Below are 20,668 nucleotides of genomic sequence, written 5' to 3' on the forward strand. Positions count from 1 at the left end.
TAGTTTTGGCCTTTCGGACATTTTCTCGCCGCCCCCAGATGTTTCTAGTAGCCTCAGGTAGTTTTGCCTCTAGCTCTGGGTGCTTTTTTCCTTCTAGAACAGCGCGCTTTTCATGCAGACACCTCGTGGATGACACAGGGGAGAGCGGACTGCAGCAGCACAGCGCAGTACCTGGGTCAGGGTGATGAGTCCTGCGGGGGGGCCCTCAGTCTGTGGCAGCTAAGAGGGTGGACATTTTGTGTGACTTGCCTTGGATCCCTAAGTGGCGACAGGCGAGTGTGGGTCAGCATGGCGTCGGAAGCTGGCGCTTCTTCCCCAGACATCTGTTATTGCAACTGGACCCGCTGCACCTATGGTGCCTATGGACGCTCTGTCGGCAATCCTGAAGGCCTTTGTTGCCAGGGAAGCGGCGTGCGGACGCAAGGGGGTAAAAACGCCCCCTCCCCCCATCGTCTTCTGGGGAAAGCTCTGATTCAGACTCTGGCCCCGCTGTGACAGGTGGCCCCTGTTCTGATGTATCAGAGGATGCGGACCAGGACCGTTCAGGCAGTGAGGATGACTCCGTGTCCTGGTCAGCGCAGGAAAAGGCGCTTGTAGGAGCACTTATTACAGCGGTGCGGGATACCCTAAAAAAGGAGGGTACGGCGGGGGGCATCTACAGAGGTGTCGGTCCCTTTCGGGTCTCACAAGCCAGCCCGCGCAGCTAAGGTATTTCCTTACCAAACTTATTTTGATAAGTTTATTTACAAGGAGTGGCGAATACCTCAGCGATCATTTCCTTCAGTCCTGAAGCGCATGGCGGTGTGTTACCCCTTTGAGGAGTGTTTCCTGAAGAAATGGGCATCTCCTCCGATTGTTGACCCCCCCCCCCCCCCCGGTATCCAGGTTAAATAAGGTAACCACAGAAGGGCAGAGGAGGTTGCTCGGCCCATGTTTACGGTGGTGGAGTCAGCATTGCGGCCAGTGTTAGCCACGGCCCTGGTGTCACAGACGCTTACTGAATGGGCAAAATTGTTGCACTGGGAGTTGGAAAAGCAACAGGCTTCCCCGGTCTTGGTGCAGGGTCTTAAGTATGTCTGTGATGCGGCCTTGGATAAGGCCCCCTTGCTCTCTAGAGCTGTATCAGCAGTAGTGCTACATCGCCTGATTTGGCTGAAATGCTGGTATGCGGACCAGGCATCTAAGAAAGCCTTGCGGACTTGCCCTTCCAGGTAGAGAGGCTATTTGGTGCCTTGCTGGATGACCTTATTAAGAATGTTACTGGGGGTAAGAATACGTTGCTCCCACAGTCCAGAAAAGGGAAGGAGCCACGCCGTAGGCAAGGGCCCTCCTTTTCCGCTCAGAAGCAGATTTTTCATCTGCCTTGGTCAGCAGGTAAGCGTTCCAAGTCCGACAAGGTGCCTGCTGAGAGCCAAAAGCTTCACTGGTTCCGCAAGCCTGCAAGCAAATCTGTTACCGCATGAAGGTTTGCCTCTGCCCGACTCTCGGGTGGGGGGTCGCCTTCGGGAGTTTGCAGCCCGGTGGACCTCCCTACTTTCCGACCAGTGGGTCTGCAAACTGGTTTCATCAGAATACTAGATGGAGTTTCTTGTCCGCCAAACAGATTTTTTCCCTCCAACCTTCATCTTCTTACGGCTCATCGGGAGGCCCTGCTCTGGGCAGTACAGAACCTGCTGCTTTGTGGGGTGTTAGTACCTGTACCGATGCTGGAAAGGTTTCAGGGATTTTACTCCAATCTGTTTGTAGTCCCAAAGAAGGAAGGGGTCTGTCCGGTCCTGGACCTCAAGGCCCTCGACCTCAAGGCCCTCAACAGATTTGTGAAGGTACAAAGGTTCAGGATGGAATCAGTTCGCTCTGTGGTCACTGCACTCCATCAGGGGGATTTTCTGGCATCCCTGGACATCAAGGACGCATACTTGCATGTCCCCATATGCATCAAGCATCAGAGGTTTCTGCGATTTGTGGTCGGGGATGAGCACTACCAATTTGTAGCTCTCCCTTTTTGCCTGGCGTCGGCACTGAGGCTCTTTACTAAGGCGCTAGCCCCAATTTTGGCTTTGCTAAGGCAGCAAGGAATCGCAATCGTGGGTTACCTGGATGACCTCCTTCTGAGAGCAGCTTCCACCTCAGAATTAAGGGAGGATGTGGCAATCACTATGCAAACTCTTTGGGAGTTTGGTTGGGTACTGAACCTACAGAAGTCAGTGTTGGTGCCGACTCAAAGCCTGTAGTACCTGGGCCTGCTTCTGGACCTCAGAGGCGAGAGTCTTTCTCCCTTCGGACAAGCTGCGGTGAAGTTGTTGGTGTCCCGCAGGTGGACGTCACTGCATTTTTGCATGCGAGTCCTGGGTCTCATGGTAGCCACTTTTGAGGCGGTACCGTATGCTCAATTCTACACTCGAGTCTTGCAAAAGGAGATCCTGTCAAAATGGGACAAATCTCCTTTGTCCCTGGATTGTCAAATTCAGGTGAGCCAGCTAGTCAGGGATTTCCTGCTCTGGTGGAGGAGGTCACCGGCCCTTCAGTCCGGGAAGTCGTTCCTTCCTCTTCACCCCAGTCACCCCAGTCAGCCCAGGGTCGCTGGACCCAGAAGAATCCCACCTTCCAATCAACGTGCTGGAAATTCGGGCAATCAAGTGGTGCCTGTCCACATGGTCACAGAGGCTGCAGGGTCGTCCGGTCAGGATCCAGTCAGACAACACCACGGCGGTATTTACACCAACTTCCGGGCATAGACTCCCGTGGGAGTCTATGCCATTTCCTGTCCTGCCGCGCTGTCTGCTGGGACACACACGGATCCCAGAGACAGCGCGGACAATTCCTATTGCGCTGCGCGACTCGCGCATGCTCAGCAGGGAACCGGGAAGTGAAGCCGTTTCGCTTCACTTCCTGATTCCCTCACCTAGAATTGTGGCGGCAGCAGCCGAGAGCTGAGCGATCGATTGGCCTCAGCTGCCGGCATCGCTGGACACCCGGGACAGGTGAGTGTCCATTTAATAAAAGTCAGCAGCTGTAGTATTTGTAGCTGCTGGCTTTTAATATTTTTTTCCGCAGTACAGTCCTGCTTTAAGGAGAAATAAGGCGCTTGGCTGCAGCACAGGAAGTCGCTCACATTCTGCGGTGGGCAGAATGGCACGTGCCGGCTCTTCCGGATGTAGAAAACTGGCAAGTGGACTACCTAAGTCGTCAAATGCTGGGCCAAGGGGAATGGTCGCTACATCCGGATGTATTTTGGATCCTTTGCCTAAGGTGGGGCATGCCAGATGTGGCTCTCCTGGCTTCTCGACTCAATCGGAAGATACAGAGGTCTGTGGCCAGGTCAAAGGATCCCTGGGCGGACGTGGCGGACGCGTTGGTAGCTCCATGGGGCATTATTGTCTGATTTATGCTTTTCCCCCACTTAAACTTCTACCACGTATGTTTCGCAGAGTGGAGGCCGAGGGGATTTCGGTAATTCTGATTGCACCAGATTGGCCTCTGCGTCTGTGGTACGCCGACATAGTACGAATGGTGGCGGATGTTCCTTGGAGACTGCCGATGAGAGAGGACCTTCTGTCACAAGGTCCAATACTTCATCCTGCTTTACCGTCACTGGCTTTAATGGCATGGCTGTTGAAAGCCAGGTGCTAAGGGACCGAGGTCTGTCAGATTTGGTAATATCCACTATGCTGAGGGCACAGAAGTCATCTTCTCTGAAGATTTATCATGGTATGTGGAAGGCCTACATTTCCACGTGTGAGGAGATGGGGTGGCGTCCGCGCACATACTTGATTTCCAGGATCCTGCTGTTTTTGCAGCGAGGAGTGGATCAGAAACTTGGGGCAGATATCAGCTTTGGCTGTCCTTTTTTTTTTTTTTTTTTTTTCAGCAACCCTTTGTGACTCATTCATTGGTGAGTACGTTTGTTCAGGGGGTGCGAAATATGCCCCCCCCCCCCCCCCGGTTCGACCACCGCTACCTCTGTGGGATTCGAATCTGCTCTCTGTGTTTCAGAAACCGCCGTTTGAAAACATTATGGAGATCCCCTTATTGACACTCCCACAGAAAGTAGTCTTTCTAGTGGCTATTACGTCTGCCAGGAGGGTTTCTGAGTTGGCAGCCTTGTCTTGCAAGTCTCCCTACTTGATCCTCCACAAGGATAAAGCAGTGCTGCGCCCGCAGCCTTCCTTTCTGCTTCTGCAGCCTTCGTTTCTGTCAAAGGTTGTTTCGGCCTTTCATCTAAATGAGGACATTGTGCTTCCGTCCTTATGTCCTCGGCCATCACATTCCAAACAGGTGGCTTTGCATTCCTTGGATGTGGTCCAGACTCTGCTACGACGCCTTTTCGGAGGTCGGACTCACTGTTTGTATCGGTGGCTGGTCCGAAGAAGGGACTGGAGGTCTCATTGGCCGGACGGGCGCCCCCCCCTTTCCTGTCACAGCACATTCTACCAGGGCAATTGGTGCCTCTTCAACCATCCGTTTCCCAGGTGTGAAAGGTAGCGACCTGATCGTCCGTTCACACTTTCAAATTTCAAAATTTTACAAGATTGATGTGAGCACATCTTCGGATGCTTGCTTTGGCCGCAAGGTTTTTTTGCAGGCGGCTGTTTAAGGTTGCAACTCCTCTGTTGAGGCGCTCTGGTTGTTATGGGTGGAGTTATTTTCTTGCTGTTCCCACCCCTCGTTTCTTTGACACTGCTTAGGGACCTCCCTAAGGTCAAGATGAAGATGCTGTGTCCATCAATGAATGAAAGAGAAAATATAATTTTTGTACTCACTGCAAAATCCTTTTATCTGAAGTTCATTGATGGACACATCACCCACCCCTCCTATTTATGTTTGTACTGCTTTTGACGAACTGAGCTGCTGGATGAAGTCTGAGGGGTTATAGCCAGTAGGACCGCTCCCTGGCCCCAAGGGTCAAGATGAAGATGCTGTGTCCGTCAATGAACTTTTTACGGATTTTACGGTGAGTACAAAAATCCTATTTGATATGACATATTCCCTTGGTCTTTTTTTGACAAGGAAACTATTTTTTCTGGTAACTATATCTGCTGCAAGAAGGGTATCAGAATTGGCTGCTCTTTCTTGTAAAGAGCCATATTTTTATCCTTCACAAGGATAAGGTTGTATTGCTCCCTCATGCTAACGTTTTGCCAAAGGTAATATCAGGATTTTATCTAAACCAGGATATTATTCTACCTTCATTTTTCCAGAACCCTGTTCTATGGAAGAAAAATCACTACATTCTCTTGATGTGGTGAGAGCAGTCAAAGTCTACTCAAAGGCGACTGCTCAGATTCAGAAAACAGATGTTTTGTTCACTTTGCCTGAAGGTTCTAAAAGAGAACAGGCAGCATTGAAATCTACTATTTCTAAATGGATTTGACAAGTAATCGTTCAAGCTTATGGTTTAAAGAGGTAGTTCTACTCTCTCAAATCAAAGGGCACTCCTCTAGGGCTGTTAGTGCTTCATAGGCAGTGCATCACCAAGCCTCCGTGGCTCAATTTTGCAAGGCCGCAACTTGGTCTTCAATCCATACATTTACCAGATTCTTTGGGCGCAGTGTACTGCAGGCTGCAGTATAAATCCTCTGATCTCATGGTGCCCTACTTATAACAGCTTACCTGTAAAAATCCTTTTCTTTTGAAGTATATCACTGGACACAGAGGTCCCGACCCTCTTTCTAGTATACATGTGTATTGCTTTGCTACAAAACTGACATACTCCCATTAGTGGGAGGGGTTATATAGGGAGGCAACTTCCTGTTTAGGGTGTGCCAGTGTTCCAGCACCTGAAGCTGGACGATAACCCACATAGTAATTACTATGGCTCTGTGTCACGTGATGTATTTCAAAAGAAAAGGATTTTACAGGTAAGCTGTTATAAAAATCCTATATTTTTTAATAGAGGTAAGGGAAACTTCTTTTTTTTTTTTTTTCTCTCAAAATGTTACTTTTTCTTTTTTACTTTGGGACTCGGTTACACTTGTGTTTGGGGACGGTAAAAACACATGGCTGAGCTGCATTTTTGCTGGCTGCCAACCACTCCATCTTAAGCTGCATAGGCAGCGGAGGGGGGGATACATATGCTGCAGCTGTGATGCTTTGTATCATCCCTGCTGACCCATTAAACTGAACAATTACAACAATGCACCATCTCACTGCCTGTCAAATGCCCTCAGAAGAGCGATGTGAATGCAGTTTCCAAAACAAAACAGCTGTTTAAAGAATGATATAAAATGAATTTTGTACAGTGTGGCATTATCGAGTATTGGCAGTCAAAGTATCACAGCACTGAAAAATTACCTAAGGAGGGAAGACGGGTCATATGCTGGTATTGAGGTGGTTTTAAAAATTAAAATTATCTAAATGTACATTAAAATACCCCATTGTGCATATATTTTCCTATTATTTCCTAGCAGTGATGCACATCTCAAGCTATTTGCCAAGCTTCATGATCCACAACCACAGAATGACAGTAGGATGGTAACCTTAATGCTCTACACATCTCAAGACTGCAATTATGAGGTAAACAACATACTTATTTGCAATATTATATGTATGTGTTTTTTGTTTTTGTTTTTGTTTTTGTTTTTTTTCATATAATATTACTATAATAGATCAATAGAGCTGTTATGATTGAATGCATAATCTACAGTTCCAGGTTTTCAAATAAAACTTAAAGGATAAGTTCACCTTTCTGAAGATGTTACATGTCACACCCATATTTAGGATGTAACGTGTTCAGCATCTCATGCCCCCCCGACAGCAAACCGAGGATCTTCTCCCCGCACTCGCTGTCACAAAGAGATCCCTGTGAATCAAACTACGAGGGCACTGCTGAGTGCTCTAAGTAGTTCATTAAGCTTCCTGTCATGTGTAACTAACTGCTTGCCCAGAATCTTAAATCTGGGCTCACTCTATACAAGTCTTGACTTTGAGATAAAGTCAAGCCTCCAAGATAATATGTAAAGAGTGTGCTTTTCTGCTTGATGGCATGTGCATTTTTGTTGTTCCTATTTTTATCATTAAACATAAGCAGATAATGTTGCCTTTTTGGGCTGTTTAAATTGCATTCATTTGAATCGCATAAAACATAGCACAAAAAAAACACCATACCATTGATATACTACAGGACAGGAGGACAGTTTAATTTATAAAAAGTTAATTAACAAGGAAATTTCAGAGGTTATAGGAGACTGCCTTCATTAGGACTATGAAGCATGGAAATACAAAAATTTGCAATAAGTACACCAGGTAATATAACTATTGAACACATCACCATTTTTCTAGGTAAATAGATTTCTAAAGGTGCTATTGACACGGAACTTTCACCACATGTTTGTAACAACCCATGCAATCCATACATACACAGAAACCAAAATAAATATTTTCAGAAATTAAGTTATGTGTAATAAAAATGGAATGATGCAGGGAAAGAGCATCAAGAAAGGGAGGTGCAAAAAGGCATGGCGAGCCAAGACACCAGCTGAAATCTATCAGTAATTAGTAAGAAATCCTGCCCCTTGTCAGTGCAAATTAATATCAGCTGGTTCAGTCTCAACTGATGGCCTATAAAAGGGTGTCTCATTACGAAGATGTCACACAATAAAAATTTACTGATGAGTAAAAGCAAAGAGTTCTCTCAAGACCTTTGCAACCTTATTGTTGAAAAACCTACTGATGACATTTGTTACAGAAGGATTTCTAAACTTCTGAATGTTCCAGTGAACACTATTGGAGCCATAATATTAAAATGGAAAGAACATAATTTCATCCTCGCAAGTTTTCTGACAAAGTAGTGAACAGAATTATCAAGAGAATTGTCCAAGAGCCAAGAACCACTTGGGGAGAGCGATTCAGAAATGCCTGGAATTAGCAGGTACAATTGTTTCAAAGAAAATGCACTCAACCACCATGGCCAGTGTGCACGTTCACCACGCAAGACTCCATTGCTGAAGAAAAAGCATATTGAAGATCCTTTAACGTTTGCTGCACAACATTTGGACAAGCCTGTGAAATACTGGGATAATATAGTCTGGTCAGATGAGACCAAAATTGAAGTCTTTGGATGCCATAATACACACCATGTTTGGAGGTCAAATGGCAATTCACATCACCCCAAAAGTTAATGTAGGTGGCAACATCATTACGTGAAGCTGTTTTTCAGCATACGGTACTGGCAAACTTCATATCTTGAAGGAAGGATGAAGGGAAAAATGGACCAGGGCATTCTTGATATAAATCTGCTGCCATCTACCGGGATGATGAAGATGAAACGAGGATGGACATTTCAGAAAGACAGTGATTCCAAACGCAAAGCCAAGGAAGCTCTCAAATGGTTTCAAAGAAAGTCAATAAAGCTGTTAGAATGGTCCAGCCAATCACCTGACTTGAATCCAATAGAAAATCTATGAAAAGAACTAAAGTTCAGAGTTAATAGAAGAGGCCCACTAAACTTTCAAGATTTGAAGACTGTGTGGAAGAATGGGCCAAAATTCCATCTAAGCAATGGATGTGACTAGTTTCTCCATACAGGAGGCATCTTGAATATGTTATTACCAACAAAAGATTTTGTACGAATTTTAAAATACGTTTCAGTTAGCATGTTCAAACATTGTTCCCTGTGTCATTCCATTTTATTACACATAACTTAATTTCTGAGCTTTTTTTTATTTGTATTGAAAATGTCATGTCAATTGCACCTTTAGAAATATCTTTACCTAGAAAAATGGTGACATGTTCAATACTTATTTTACCTGCTAATTTCATTTCTGCAGTATAGTGATGTTTCTCTATATGTTGATTTTTATTTAAAGTTGGTCATACTAGCATTGTTATATAGTTTGTTGAAATTGTGGGGTGAACAATATGAGAATAGTAAACTGTCAAATGGCATTTTTTTTTTTCATTTAGGTAAGGAAGGAAGGATTATAACAACCCTGTCAGGTTTTTGCTGTTGTGTCCGATTAGGGAGATTTCCCTTCACTTCCTTTTCCATAGCCGAAACAGGAAGTCAAAGACTTCCTTCCAAAGTGACGGTATCCATTGTTGGCAATAAGGTCACCAAGATCTAGTGACCCCATTGGAAGGTTTCTCCTCCATTATTATTTTACAAGCAATCCAAAAATTGGGGATTTTCCTTTACGTTCAATTTTGATGAAATCGGTAAACATGACAAAAAGAGAAGATGAATCTCCCTAATGTGGGCACAGACAGCATTAAAAACATGGTGTTCTAAACCCTCACGACTCTATCCAAAACTTAAAAAAATAAATAAAAACCTTTAGTTATACTTTAAGGATGGCGTCAAAGCAAAAGGCATGTCATAGAATAATGGTTGCCACAAGCAAATCAATTTTAAAATAAGTTAGTAAATTACTGACACAAATGCAATTTATTTTTACTGTCCTAGGTATGTTGTGATATGTTAAAACATTTTATTTTCTACAATTTATTATACTGATGAATTATATTATTTATTACAGCAGTGTTTCTCAACCTTTTGTCAGTCGAGGCATAATTTTAATCTCAAGGCACCCCATTCTGAACTAATACTTGGATTTTTGGAAACTAAGCACTAATCCTATAATTCAAAATACATATTTTCTGTACTGTACTAATTACATACAGAGGAAGAATTCATTTCATCCAAAGGAACTTTTACATCTGGTGCACAGACTCACTGACAAAAAAAAAAAAAAGTAAATGTAATATTTTATCATGTGGAAGAAGTGGCTTTCCTGTGTTGCTATTTCTACATCCATGAAGCAGTTGTTGGCCAATTAAAACATATCTTCTAGGAAATATAAATACATTAGAAGGGTTACCAAAATATTTAGTGGACATACTTTTTTTTTAAATTCATCCTTTTATTTTAAGAATTTAAATTAAAAATGTACTGTATTTATCGGCATATAAAACACACCTTTCCACCCTTAAAATCAGGGGAAAATCGTGTGTGCATGTTATACGCTGAATGGCTGCCTCGGAGGGGAAGGAGGGAACGAGCACCACCGAAAAAGGCAGAGCCGAATCTCCTGTGTACTCGGCTCTGCTTGCAGTCACGCCCAGTCCCGCCTACTAGCATTGACGTCCCGCCATTGGATGGCGTCCATCATAGGAGCTGGTCCAAGGGGTGGGACTGCAAACCTAGCCGAGTGCACAGGAGGAGATCCTGCTCTGTCTATTTAGGCAATAAGACTGCAGATGGGCACTAATCATGCTGCAAAGAGGGACAAGTCTGCAATGATGGGCAAGGCTGCAGATGAGCACTGATCATGTTGCAATGATGGACAAGGCTGCAGATGGACACTGATCAGACTGAAATGATGGGCAGGGCTGCAGATGGGCACTGATCATGCTGCAATGATGGGCAAGGCTGCAAATGGGCACTGATCAGGCTGCAATGATGGGCAAGGCTGCACATGGGCACTGATCAGGCTACAATGATGGGCAATGGTGATGCTGCAGATGAGCACTGATAAGGCTGCATTGATGGGCACTGACCCTTATTTTTCTTCAAAATTCTTTATTTAAAATGTAAGGTTTTGTTTTGTTTTCCCGAAACTTCCCTCTTAAAATTAAGGGGCATGTTAGACGCCTGTGCGTGTTATACGTCGATAAATACGGTAATTAAAAAAGCCTATATACAGCTTGTACGATCTAGTACAGAGCTGAAAAAAAACAAAAAAAATAAACTCCAAGCTTATGTTTCACATATCACCATCTGAGGGAATACGAACTGAATAAGATTAAAGGGATGAGACTGGAAAGATAGGACAGTTGCTGAAGCTGGCCATAGATCTATTCCCAGACTCATAGATTGTAATGGACTCGGTACTAATAATAACCAATGTAAATAATATAAAAAACTATTTATTACATATAAAAATGGCATACAGGGTACATTAACCACTTGCTTACTGGGCACTTAAACCCCCCTCAGTCCCAGACCAATTTTCAGCTTTCAGCGCTGATGCACTTTGAGTGACAATTGCGCGGCCATACAACACTGTACCCAAATGAAATTTTTATCATTTTTTTCCCACAAATAGAGCTTTCTCTTGGTGGTATTTAGTTACAGCTCGGAGTTTTATTTTTTGCTAAACAAACAAAAAAAGATGCAAAAAAAAAATAAATAAAAATCATGTTTTAATAGTTTGTTATAAAATTTTGCAAACGGGTCATTTTTCTCCTTCATTGAAGTGCGCTGATTAGGCGGCACTGATAGGCTGCATTGGTGGGCACTGATGGGCTGCATTGGTGGGCACTGATGGGCTGCATTGGTGGGCACTGATAGGCTGCACTGGTGGGCACTGATAGGCATAGTTAAGGCGGCACTAATAGGCACAGATAAGGCGGCACCGATGGGCACAGATAAGGCGGCACTGATGGGCAAAGATGGGCACAGATAAGATGGCACGGATAAGTGGCACGGATGGGTGGCACGGATGGGCACTGATAGGTACCACAGATAGATGGGACTGATGGGCACTGATAGGTGGCACTGATAGGTGGCTCTGATAGGTGGCACTGCTGGGCACTGATGGGCGGCACTGCTGGGCACTGATGGGCGGCACTGCTGGGCACTGATGGGCGGCACTGGGGTGCAGCACCTGAGGCAGATTTTGGGTGGCACTGTGGGTGGCACTGCTGGGTGGCACTGTGGGTGGCACTGTGGGCACTGCTGGGTGGCACTGTGGGCACTATGGGCACTGCTGGGTGGCACTGACAGGGGGGCACTTACTTTATTTCAGGATGGCACTGCGGGTGGCAGGTGGGCACTGGCAGGGGGCAGGTGTCCTTTTAAATTGCTGGCCGTGATCGGGACTGATGTCCCGAACACGGCCGCCGGCGATCGGCTTTTTTTTTTTCTCCTCGCGCTGTCAGCGCGAGGAGGAATACTAGCCGATTACCGGCTCCGTTTTATCACATGATCAGCTGTCATTGGCTGACAGCTGATCACGTGATAAGGGGTCGGGATCGACCCCTTACACGGATCGGTGATCAGGCGAGTCTCACGGACTCGCCGATCACAGAGCGCGCCGCGCGCGCCCCTCAGGGGGCGCGCAGGCCGCTCGTAACCGGGACTACGTCAATAGACGTAGTCCCGAAAATGTGGGTCCGCGCTATTGCCGTCATTTTGCAATAGCGCGGATCCCAAGTGGTTAAACCCCCCATTTTCTCTATATACTCAGATGATGGTACTTTGTTATTTTTGAACCAAAACTTTTACATGAGGCTATACTCTCAATTTAATAACTAAATAAGATTCCATAATTTTAGTAGTCTTAACAAAGATGCAGAGGCCATCATTGCTGTGTCCCTGCCTTAAATATGCCCCCCACAAAATGGTGCAAGGCTCCATGTGCTTATGACCAGGATAAATTGTAAGCGGATCTATGTGGTTTTGTATCTTATACTTTAATATACATTTCAGACTGCTCACCCACATTATACTCCTGAAAATTTTTTGCTCTTTTTCAATAAAAAGCATCGAATTCTAGCTCATAGAATCTGTGTGCTTGTTATGTATTTTAGTAATCAGGATATGTGTAATAACTTGAAAATATGTGACATCCTAAGATTTGTTACTAGACATAGTGATATGTAATGCGTGAGCTTAAAGCTGTTGGATGTGTTTTTTTTTTTTTTTATCTCAGTATTAGATCAGACGAGTTGTATATATGTTAAAAAATATGCCCACTGAATATTTATGGTACCTTGAAAGACCCATCTGGTATGTTTACTGCATATAGAGTGGAATGCTGGTACTTAGGCCCCATACACACTATCAGTTTTTCTGCTGAGTTTTTCCTTCAGATTTACCAAAACCATATAATATGAGGTCAAACCTTAGGAGTATATTTTCCATAGTGAGGTAGTATGAGCAATTTATATAACTGCTAATCATTGTTATCAGTTATGCATGGGTAAAATTAGCTTGCAGCTAGGATATGCTAAGGGCCAATTCACACTGACTTGCGCTAAATGTATAGAAAATGCATGTACATTTCCATACATTTTAGTCATGTTTTAACGTGCGCCGATGTCCGTTTACATTTTGACGTCCGTTAACATGCTTGCTCAGCGATATGACATTAAAAGGACACATTGAAAATTATTTTTTCTTTTCTTACATCAGGGGACACAGAGGCATAGTAGTTACTATGTGGGTTATAGGGCCACTGATAGGTGATGGACACTGGCACTAACTAAGGCAAGAAGTGTACTCCCTATATAACCCCTCCCACTACTGGGAGTCCTCATTTTTTTTTTTCACCAGTGTCTAAGGTGTTGATCACGAGTAAAGATGTGCTGTCCTGAGCTCCACTTTAAGCTTCCTTGCTGGAGCTAGCCATGCTGACCGGATTCGTTCTGATGTCCTTTCATGGGCTAAATGGATGGTACCCGGGCCTCGTGTCCGAATAAACAAGGTTTTGCTTGCAAACACTTCTCTTAAGAGAGCTGGACCCTGGGATCCAGTACTTTTTGGTAGTAAGGCCATAAAGTTTTTACTGGCAGGGTGCTGTCGCAGGTCCAGGATTGTGGGTAACCTAAGGTTCCCCTGTTCCTGAAGGTTTCCTAAAAGGTCTTGGAGCCCACCGTGAAGGGTGAAGATTGTGTTTTTTATCTGAGATAGAACCTGCTGCTAGGAAAAGGTAAGGGAGATTTTCTCAGGAATTTCTCCTTCTATGTATAATGTTGTCATGCCTGTGTGTCACCACACCACTGGGGGCTGTATTGAGCACTCACTGACCTGACCCTGGAAACGGCACAGAAGCCTGTCATTTTCTCCTCTGCTCCGGCCACAACAGATCCTCCGGTAAGAAGGGGGGTCTTCTTCTCTTCCTGTGCCCCCAAAAATAGTTTTTTCCCTTTGAGGGGATAGCATGCCAAACTAGTTTCCTTTAAAAAAAAAAAGACGCCTGTGGCCGCTCAGTGGAGGTTTTACTCCCACCCCCCCCCCCCCCCGCCATGCCTGCATGTTCCGCCGCTCGCGCGGGAAAGCAATTTCCTTTGTAATGAAAGGGGACCTGTAATTCGTGCAGGGGCGTGGCTAACGGCGTCAGACGACGGCCACACATGCAGGAAGTTGATTTTAGTGCTGTGTGTGTGAAGCTGCTGCTGGTTGAGGAGGGACAGGGCAAGTTAGTGACACAGGCTTTTTTTCCCCTTTTGACACATACTTTACCAGGCTAGGATTAATAGCAGCTAATGGTGCTGGACTATAGCCTAGCAATGTACATTATTTTGCTGGTAGTGCCTCTGCTTTAAGCTTCAGGCTATGAATGGTAATGGGACCAGGAACTTCTCTGAAGGGGTCAATGGTTTTCACTATATACTGAATCCATTTCCAAAAGAATGTCATCCTCCTCTGAGAGGGATGGGGCTAGTCAGATTGAGCTGTCAGGGGAAACTGTTTTTGCATAAAACACTTCAGTCCCTGTATATATCAGGGACCATTTGTAATTTGGAAAGAAGATTAATGCTATGATGTCTCTCCATAGTGGGGCTAAACATAGCAGATTCCCATCTGGTCCTCAGGACCCTCTTATTGAGGTACAGGAGGCTGGGGATCAGGTAGATCTTCCCAAATATTTGGAAGATATTTATCCTCTTGTGAGGATCCTAATATGGTAGGAGTAGCATCACAAGACAGGTTGCTTGTGTATTCCCCTACTCAACCTTTTTTTGCTGCCTGCAGCACAGGCTCTTGAGGAAATGACCTCTAATTTGGTTCATTAGAACCTCCCCCATCTGGGGATGTTTTTTTCCTATTCATGCATGGAGGGTGGGGACGAGCGAGCTCCCCCCCTCCTGAACCGTACCAGGCCACGTGCCCTCAACATGGGGGGTGCTTTGGGGAAGGGGGGCCCTGCGGCCCCCCACCCCAATGCACCTTTTCCCCATGTTGATGAGGACAAGGGCCTCTTCCCGACAACCCTGGCCATTGGTTCTTCTTCCATTTTCAGGGGGTCTTCTCGCCGGGCTTCTCCGCTATCTTCTGCTCTACTGCTATCGGAGGAGCCCAGCTTTCTTCTTCCGGGACTGTGACATCATAAAGAATGGGGTCACCATGTGACATCACCCAGTGACCCCGCCCCTTATGCCTATATAAGTCGCCGCACAACGCGCCCCTGCCATTATGGCCGGAGAGAGTGTTGTGTCACCATCGGAAGAAGGAGGAAGAAGGCGGCGGCGACAGCGACAAGATCGGGCCAACGCTAGTAAAAGAGCTGTAAGAAGATAGTGGAGGCCCGAGAGAAGAAGCAAAGAGCTGGACGGAAGTCGGAAAAAGAAGACCCCCGAACGGCATCGATGAAGAGGAAAGCCAGGCTTCTCCGCTAGCAAAAGAGCGGCAAAAGAGTAGAAGATAGAGGAGGAGCCCGGCCAGAAGACCCCCAAAGACGGAAGAAGACCTCTGGAGCTGTCTAATAAAGTACTTTAAAAACCTGTGTTGTGTTTTTTCATTGTCGGGAAGAGGCTTGTCGGGATGAGGCCCTTGTCCTCATCAACATGGGGACAAGGTGCATTGGGGTGGGGGGGCCTCAGCATATACAGTATACATAAGGTGGATAAGCATATATATACCCTATTAACCCATCAAGTTGACCATGCATAGAACTACCCAAGGTAAGTCTGTTCAATCCAAAGCTAACAAGGGCGTTTCAGAGCGAATTAATAGTTAAAAAAGAGGAAACTGTATTCCAGAAGTACAATATCGAAGAGGGGGAAGGGTGGAAAGCATGTTAAAGGAAAATGTATACGCCCAGGGGGAGGTGGGTATCTAGAAAGTTAAACCTAATCCATCTCTGGACCCCCAGAGACAAAGCCCTCCAAAAATGGTTTGTAGGAAATCCTCTTGTTGAGTCCCGGAAATGAAGTTCAATTTGAAGATCCAGCGTTGTTCGTGCTGTCGTAAAGTCTTGTTCCAGTCAAATCCCCCCCCCCCCCCCCCCCCGATTCCTGGGTGTACCCTATAGAATACTAGAAATGTAATATTGGGAAAAATGCCGCCATGAAAATGTAATGTATGGGGACCTAGTGGTAGATCAAAATTGCAAGATTTCATACTAAGAATGTGGCGGTATGCTCTTTGCCAAAGTTGAGTTTTAGTTTTACCTACATAAACAGTTCGCAAAATGCCTAGGGGTGGAATTAGCCTTGTTTGGAAGTGAGCATTAGTATCCATATATTGGCAATCCTCTTGCATGGATCCCTAGCACTGCCAACCCCCCCCCCCCCCCCATATTAACTGGAGACAGGTTTGTCCCGTAGATAATTTGCTCTACGGAAAGTGAATGCTGGACATTCCAGCAAAAGTGGTCCAACTATGGGGTCTAGTGTTAGAACGTGCCAGTATTTGTGTAGGATATTCTTAAAACAATCCTGTTGGTTAGAAAAACGAGTGATGATCCTCATTTGGCCATCTTTTTTTCTGAACTTTGCATATAGCAATTCTTGCCTGATTTTAAATGTGTGCTTTCCTAAACACCTTTTGGGGGCATTTATGAGTATCCTCGCGCAAGGAGTCTTGACCTTTTGAATGTAACCTCATCTGAGCAGTTGTCTGATGCGCAAATACTCTGACCAAATGGTATCGATTTGACTAGATTATTCAGGTGAAAGCTGGTGGCATGTAAAATACCAGTCCCAGCTGTTGGCTTTCTATACAGGCTACTAGTTAACCACTTAAGGACCGCCGCATGGCAATGTACGTCGGTGCAATGGCACCGACAGGCACAAGCACGTACATGTACGTGCTCGCCTTCCAGCGGGTGGGGGGTCCGATCGGAGCCCCTCCCGCTGGATGCGGCGGTCTGTTTCGCTGCAGGAGCGATCCGGGATGAGGGGATTGCCCTTGGTTTCTGGCCATCCCCTCTCGATCGCTCTTGGCGAATGAGAAGCTTCCTCCCATTCTGTATAGTAAACACAGGCAGGGAGGAAGTGATGTCATTCTCCTCGGGCGGTCTTATTGATCGGACTACGAGGAGAGGACACAGTAAGTCTGCACCAAACACTACACTAACACATAGGCACACACAGGTACACAACCCCCGCCCCCCCCCCCCCAGTCACAGTGTCACTGATTGCAGTGATCATTTATTTACTGATCACTGCATTCAGTGTCAGTTGTGACAGTAAAAACTGTCAGGGCAGTTAGTGTTAGGTCCAGGGTAGCCCCCTACCACCCCCCAATAAAGGTTTAACCCCCTGATTGCCCCTAGAGTTAACCTTTTCACCCCCTTTTGCCAGTGTCACTAAGCGATAATTTTTCTGATCGCTGCATTAGTGTCGCTAGGTAGCTAGTTATTTTTTTAGGTTCACCGCCAGGTTGTTATAACGCTAGGTACCCCGATATACTACCCAATAATGGTTTTAACCCCCTGATTGCCCCTAATTAACCCTTTCACCCCCTTTTGCCAGTGTCACTAAGCGATAATTTTTCTGATCGCTGCATTAGTGTCACTGGTGCCGCTAAGTAGCTAGTTATTTTTTTAGGTTCACTACCAGGTTTTTATAGCGCTAGGTACCCCCATATACTACCCAATAATGGTTTTAACCCCCTGATTGCGCCTAGTTAACCCTTTCACCAGCGATCACCGTATAAGTGTCACTGGTGACGCTGGTTAGCCAGTTATTTGGGTTCCCCGTCAGGTTTTTATATAGCGCCAGGGACCCCCATATACTACCTAATAAAATTTTGAACCCCCTGATTGCCCCTAGTTAACCCTTTTACCAGTGATCACCATATAAGTGTTACGGGTGACTCTGGTTAGTTTGCTGTTTATAGCATCAGGGCACCCGCCATTTATTACCCAATAAAGGTTTAACCCCCTGATCACCCGGCGGGTGATATCAATTAGGTTTTAGGGTCAGGGTCTGCGTCGCCCCAGGCAGCGCTAGGTTAGTGCCAGTACCGCTAACACCCACGCGCAAAGCATAAACCTCCCGTAGTGGTATAGAATCTGAACAGATCAATATCTGATCTGATCAGATCTATACTAGCGTCCCCAACAGTTTAGGGTTCCAAAAAAACGCATTGTTAGCAGGATCAGCCCAAATACCTGCTAGCACCTGCCTTTTGCCCCTCCGCCCAGCCCACCCAAGTGCAGTATCGATCAATCACTGTCACTTACAAAACACTAAACACATAACTGCAGGCCTGATCCCTGCGATTGCTAACAGTTTTTTTTGGTAGCGTTTTAGATTTAAATCCGGAAGGCAGTGCTTGGTTTTCGGGGTCCCGTACGCAGCTAGGCTCCCAAAAAGTCCCCCACATGTGGTATCCCCGTACTCTGGAGAAGCAGCAGAATTTATTTTGGGGTGTAATTTGACTTATGCCCATAGCATGTGTGAGCAATATATCATTTAGTGACAACTTTGCAAAAAAAAAAAATTGTAATATTCCTGCAACTTGTGGCAAAATATAAAATATTTAATGGACTCAACATGCCTCTCAGTAAATAGCTTGGGGTGTCTACTTTCCAAAATGGGGTCATTTGGGGGGGGGTTTTGTGCTATTTTGGCATTTTATAGCCTTCGAAACTGTGATAGGTAGTGAGGAGTGAAATCAAAAATTTGCACCCTTAGAAACCCTGAAGGCAGTGATTGGTTTTCGGAGTGCCGTACGCGGCGAGACTCCCAAAAAGTCCCACATATGTGGTATCCCCGTACTCAGGAGAAGCAGCAGAATGTATTTTGGGGTGAAATTCCACATATAACTATGGCATGTGTGAGCAATATATCATTTAGTGACAACTTTTTGAAAAAAAAATATTCAATGGGCTCAACATGCCCTTCAGCAATTTCCTTGTGGTGTCTACTTTCCAAAATGGGGTCATTTGGGGGGGGGGGGGGGTTTGTACTGCCCTACCATTTTAGCACCTCAAGAAATTAGATAGGCAGTCGTAAATTAAAAGCTGTGTAAATTCCAGAAAATGTACTCTAGTTTGTAGACGCTATAACTTTTGCGCAAACCAATAAATATACGCTTATTGACGTTTTTTTTTTACTAAAGACATGTGGCTGAATAAATTTTGCCCTAAATGTATGACTAAAATTGAGTTTATTCGGTTTTTCTTATAACAAAAAGTAGAAAATATATTTGTTTTCTCAAAATTTTCGGTCTTTTTCCATTTATATCGCAAAAAATAAAATTCGCAGAGACAATCAAATACCATCAAAAGAAAACTCTATTTGTGGGAAGAAAAGGACGCAAATTTCGTTTGGGTACAACATTGCATGACCGCGCAATTACCAGTTAAAGCAGTGCAGTGCAAAATTGTAAAAAGACCTCTGGTCCTTAGGCTGGAAATTGGTCCGGGGCTGAAGTGGTTAATGTGCCAATGGTATCTTTGTGGATGTAAATATATATGATACAAATAATAGTATTTATAGAGAAGGCTAATAAGCCAGTATAAATAATCCTTCAGTAAGGCTCGGTTCACACTAGGATGACCTGTTAGGCGACTTAGCTGCCTGACAATCACGCTCCATGCAGTGCAATGGAACCATTCTAATCAGAGCGACTTGCATTGACTTCTATTAAAGAAGTAGTTTGCAAGCCACACTGAATTTTCACTTGCCACGCCGGTGTAAACCAAAACTAAAGGTGGAATGAATTCTTTTGTCTATACATATTTGAACAATGTTTTTTATCTTAATCTTTGAATTATCTATATACAATTGCTAGTATGTTGTCAGTAAATGGCTCTTTTTTAATATTTAAAATGAAATATTTTGACATGTTTATTTCTAATTATTTAAATTCCTTGGAAATATCTTTTGACTGTTTTTCCCTAGGTAACAATTTATACCTCCTTTTTGCAAATGATGGGCCAGGTGAGTAAAAGTGGTCATTTACATTTTACACTGTTGCATATAGGCTTGGCCATAATGAGCATCATGCAAAACCACTACATATTTATTTTAATCAGTTAGCTTGCACCTTGCATGGGTACAAACTTTCACACTTTGTTGGTAAAGAATACATGTACTTTAAAGACCTATACAGTAATGCATGGTAAAACTGAAATTTTGCCATGCATTACTGTGATACCCACACAGTGTAATGCATTGTTGTGCCTTTCATTTTGAGTGACTAAAATTATTTGTTGCTAAAATTTAACATACAACTCAAAGAAATACCAATTAAAAAATGTTTTTCATTTCTAGCTGATTAGATTCCATGGGGCAACACTTCCTGTGTATATCGTATCCAATTTATTACTTGCATATGGAGCACAGTTGTATTCGCTGTCCAGCAAAGGTAGAACATTTTTATTTACTGAACTTTGTTAGTTGTTTTCTCTTAACAGATGTAGTATGTACACTTTAGGAGTCTTTTTCTGAACGTATCCCTCAGCTCTATAAGACTAGGGCTGGCGATATTTAACATTTATCGGATTATCAGAGAAGTTTTTTTGTTTTTTTTTATCACAAGTTTCACAAAGTTACATATTTAAAGTACAGATAAGTGATTTGATGGAATAATTGTGAATGAAATCAGATTTGACCCAGATCACCTCACCCATTGTTCAGCAAGGCTAACTCTCAAGTTACAGAACCTGTGTAGATGTTTAAAAATCAAGAGGGTCTGGGCAAAACTCACTGTTTTTACAGGAAAACTTGAGATTTGCATGATTATTCTGCTAATATATCTGGATATAGTGAT

The 20,668-nt window shown here is 44.5% G+C and overlaps 1 protein-coding gene across 2 annotated transcripts in view; it reads left to right on the forward strand.

Annotated features, from left to right (window-relative positions):
• Positions 1 to 20,668, forward strand: part of PGAP1 (post-GPI attachment to proteins inositol deacylase 1) — a 484,659-nt gene that overhangs the window by 366,009 nt on the left and 97,982 nt on the right. Inside the window, exons 18-20 of one of the 2 annotated variants that reach the window (XM_077448710.1) lie at positions 6,405 to 6,513; positions 19,798 to 19,836; positions 20,170 to 20,263. In XM_077448710.1, the coding sequence (XP_077304836.1) occupies positions 6,405 to 6,513; positions 19,798 to 19,836; positions 20,170 to 20,263 (242 nt within the window). The remainder of the gene's footprint in view (positions 1 to 6,404; positions 6,514 to 19,797; positions 19,837 to 20,169; positions 20,264 to 20,668) is intronic. The other variant, XM_077448711.1, reaches the window with a different exon arrangement.

Source organism: Lithobates pipiens, unplaced genomic scaffold (assembly GCF_037356315.1).
Source record: "Lithobates pipiens isolate NorthernLeopardFrog02 unplaced genomic scaffold, aLitPip1_a1.2 Scaffold_22, whole genome shotgun sequence".
In the NCBI taxonomy this organism is placed as follows: Eukaryota; Metazoa; Chordata; class Amphibia; order Anura; family Ranidae; genus Lithobates; species Lithobates pipiens.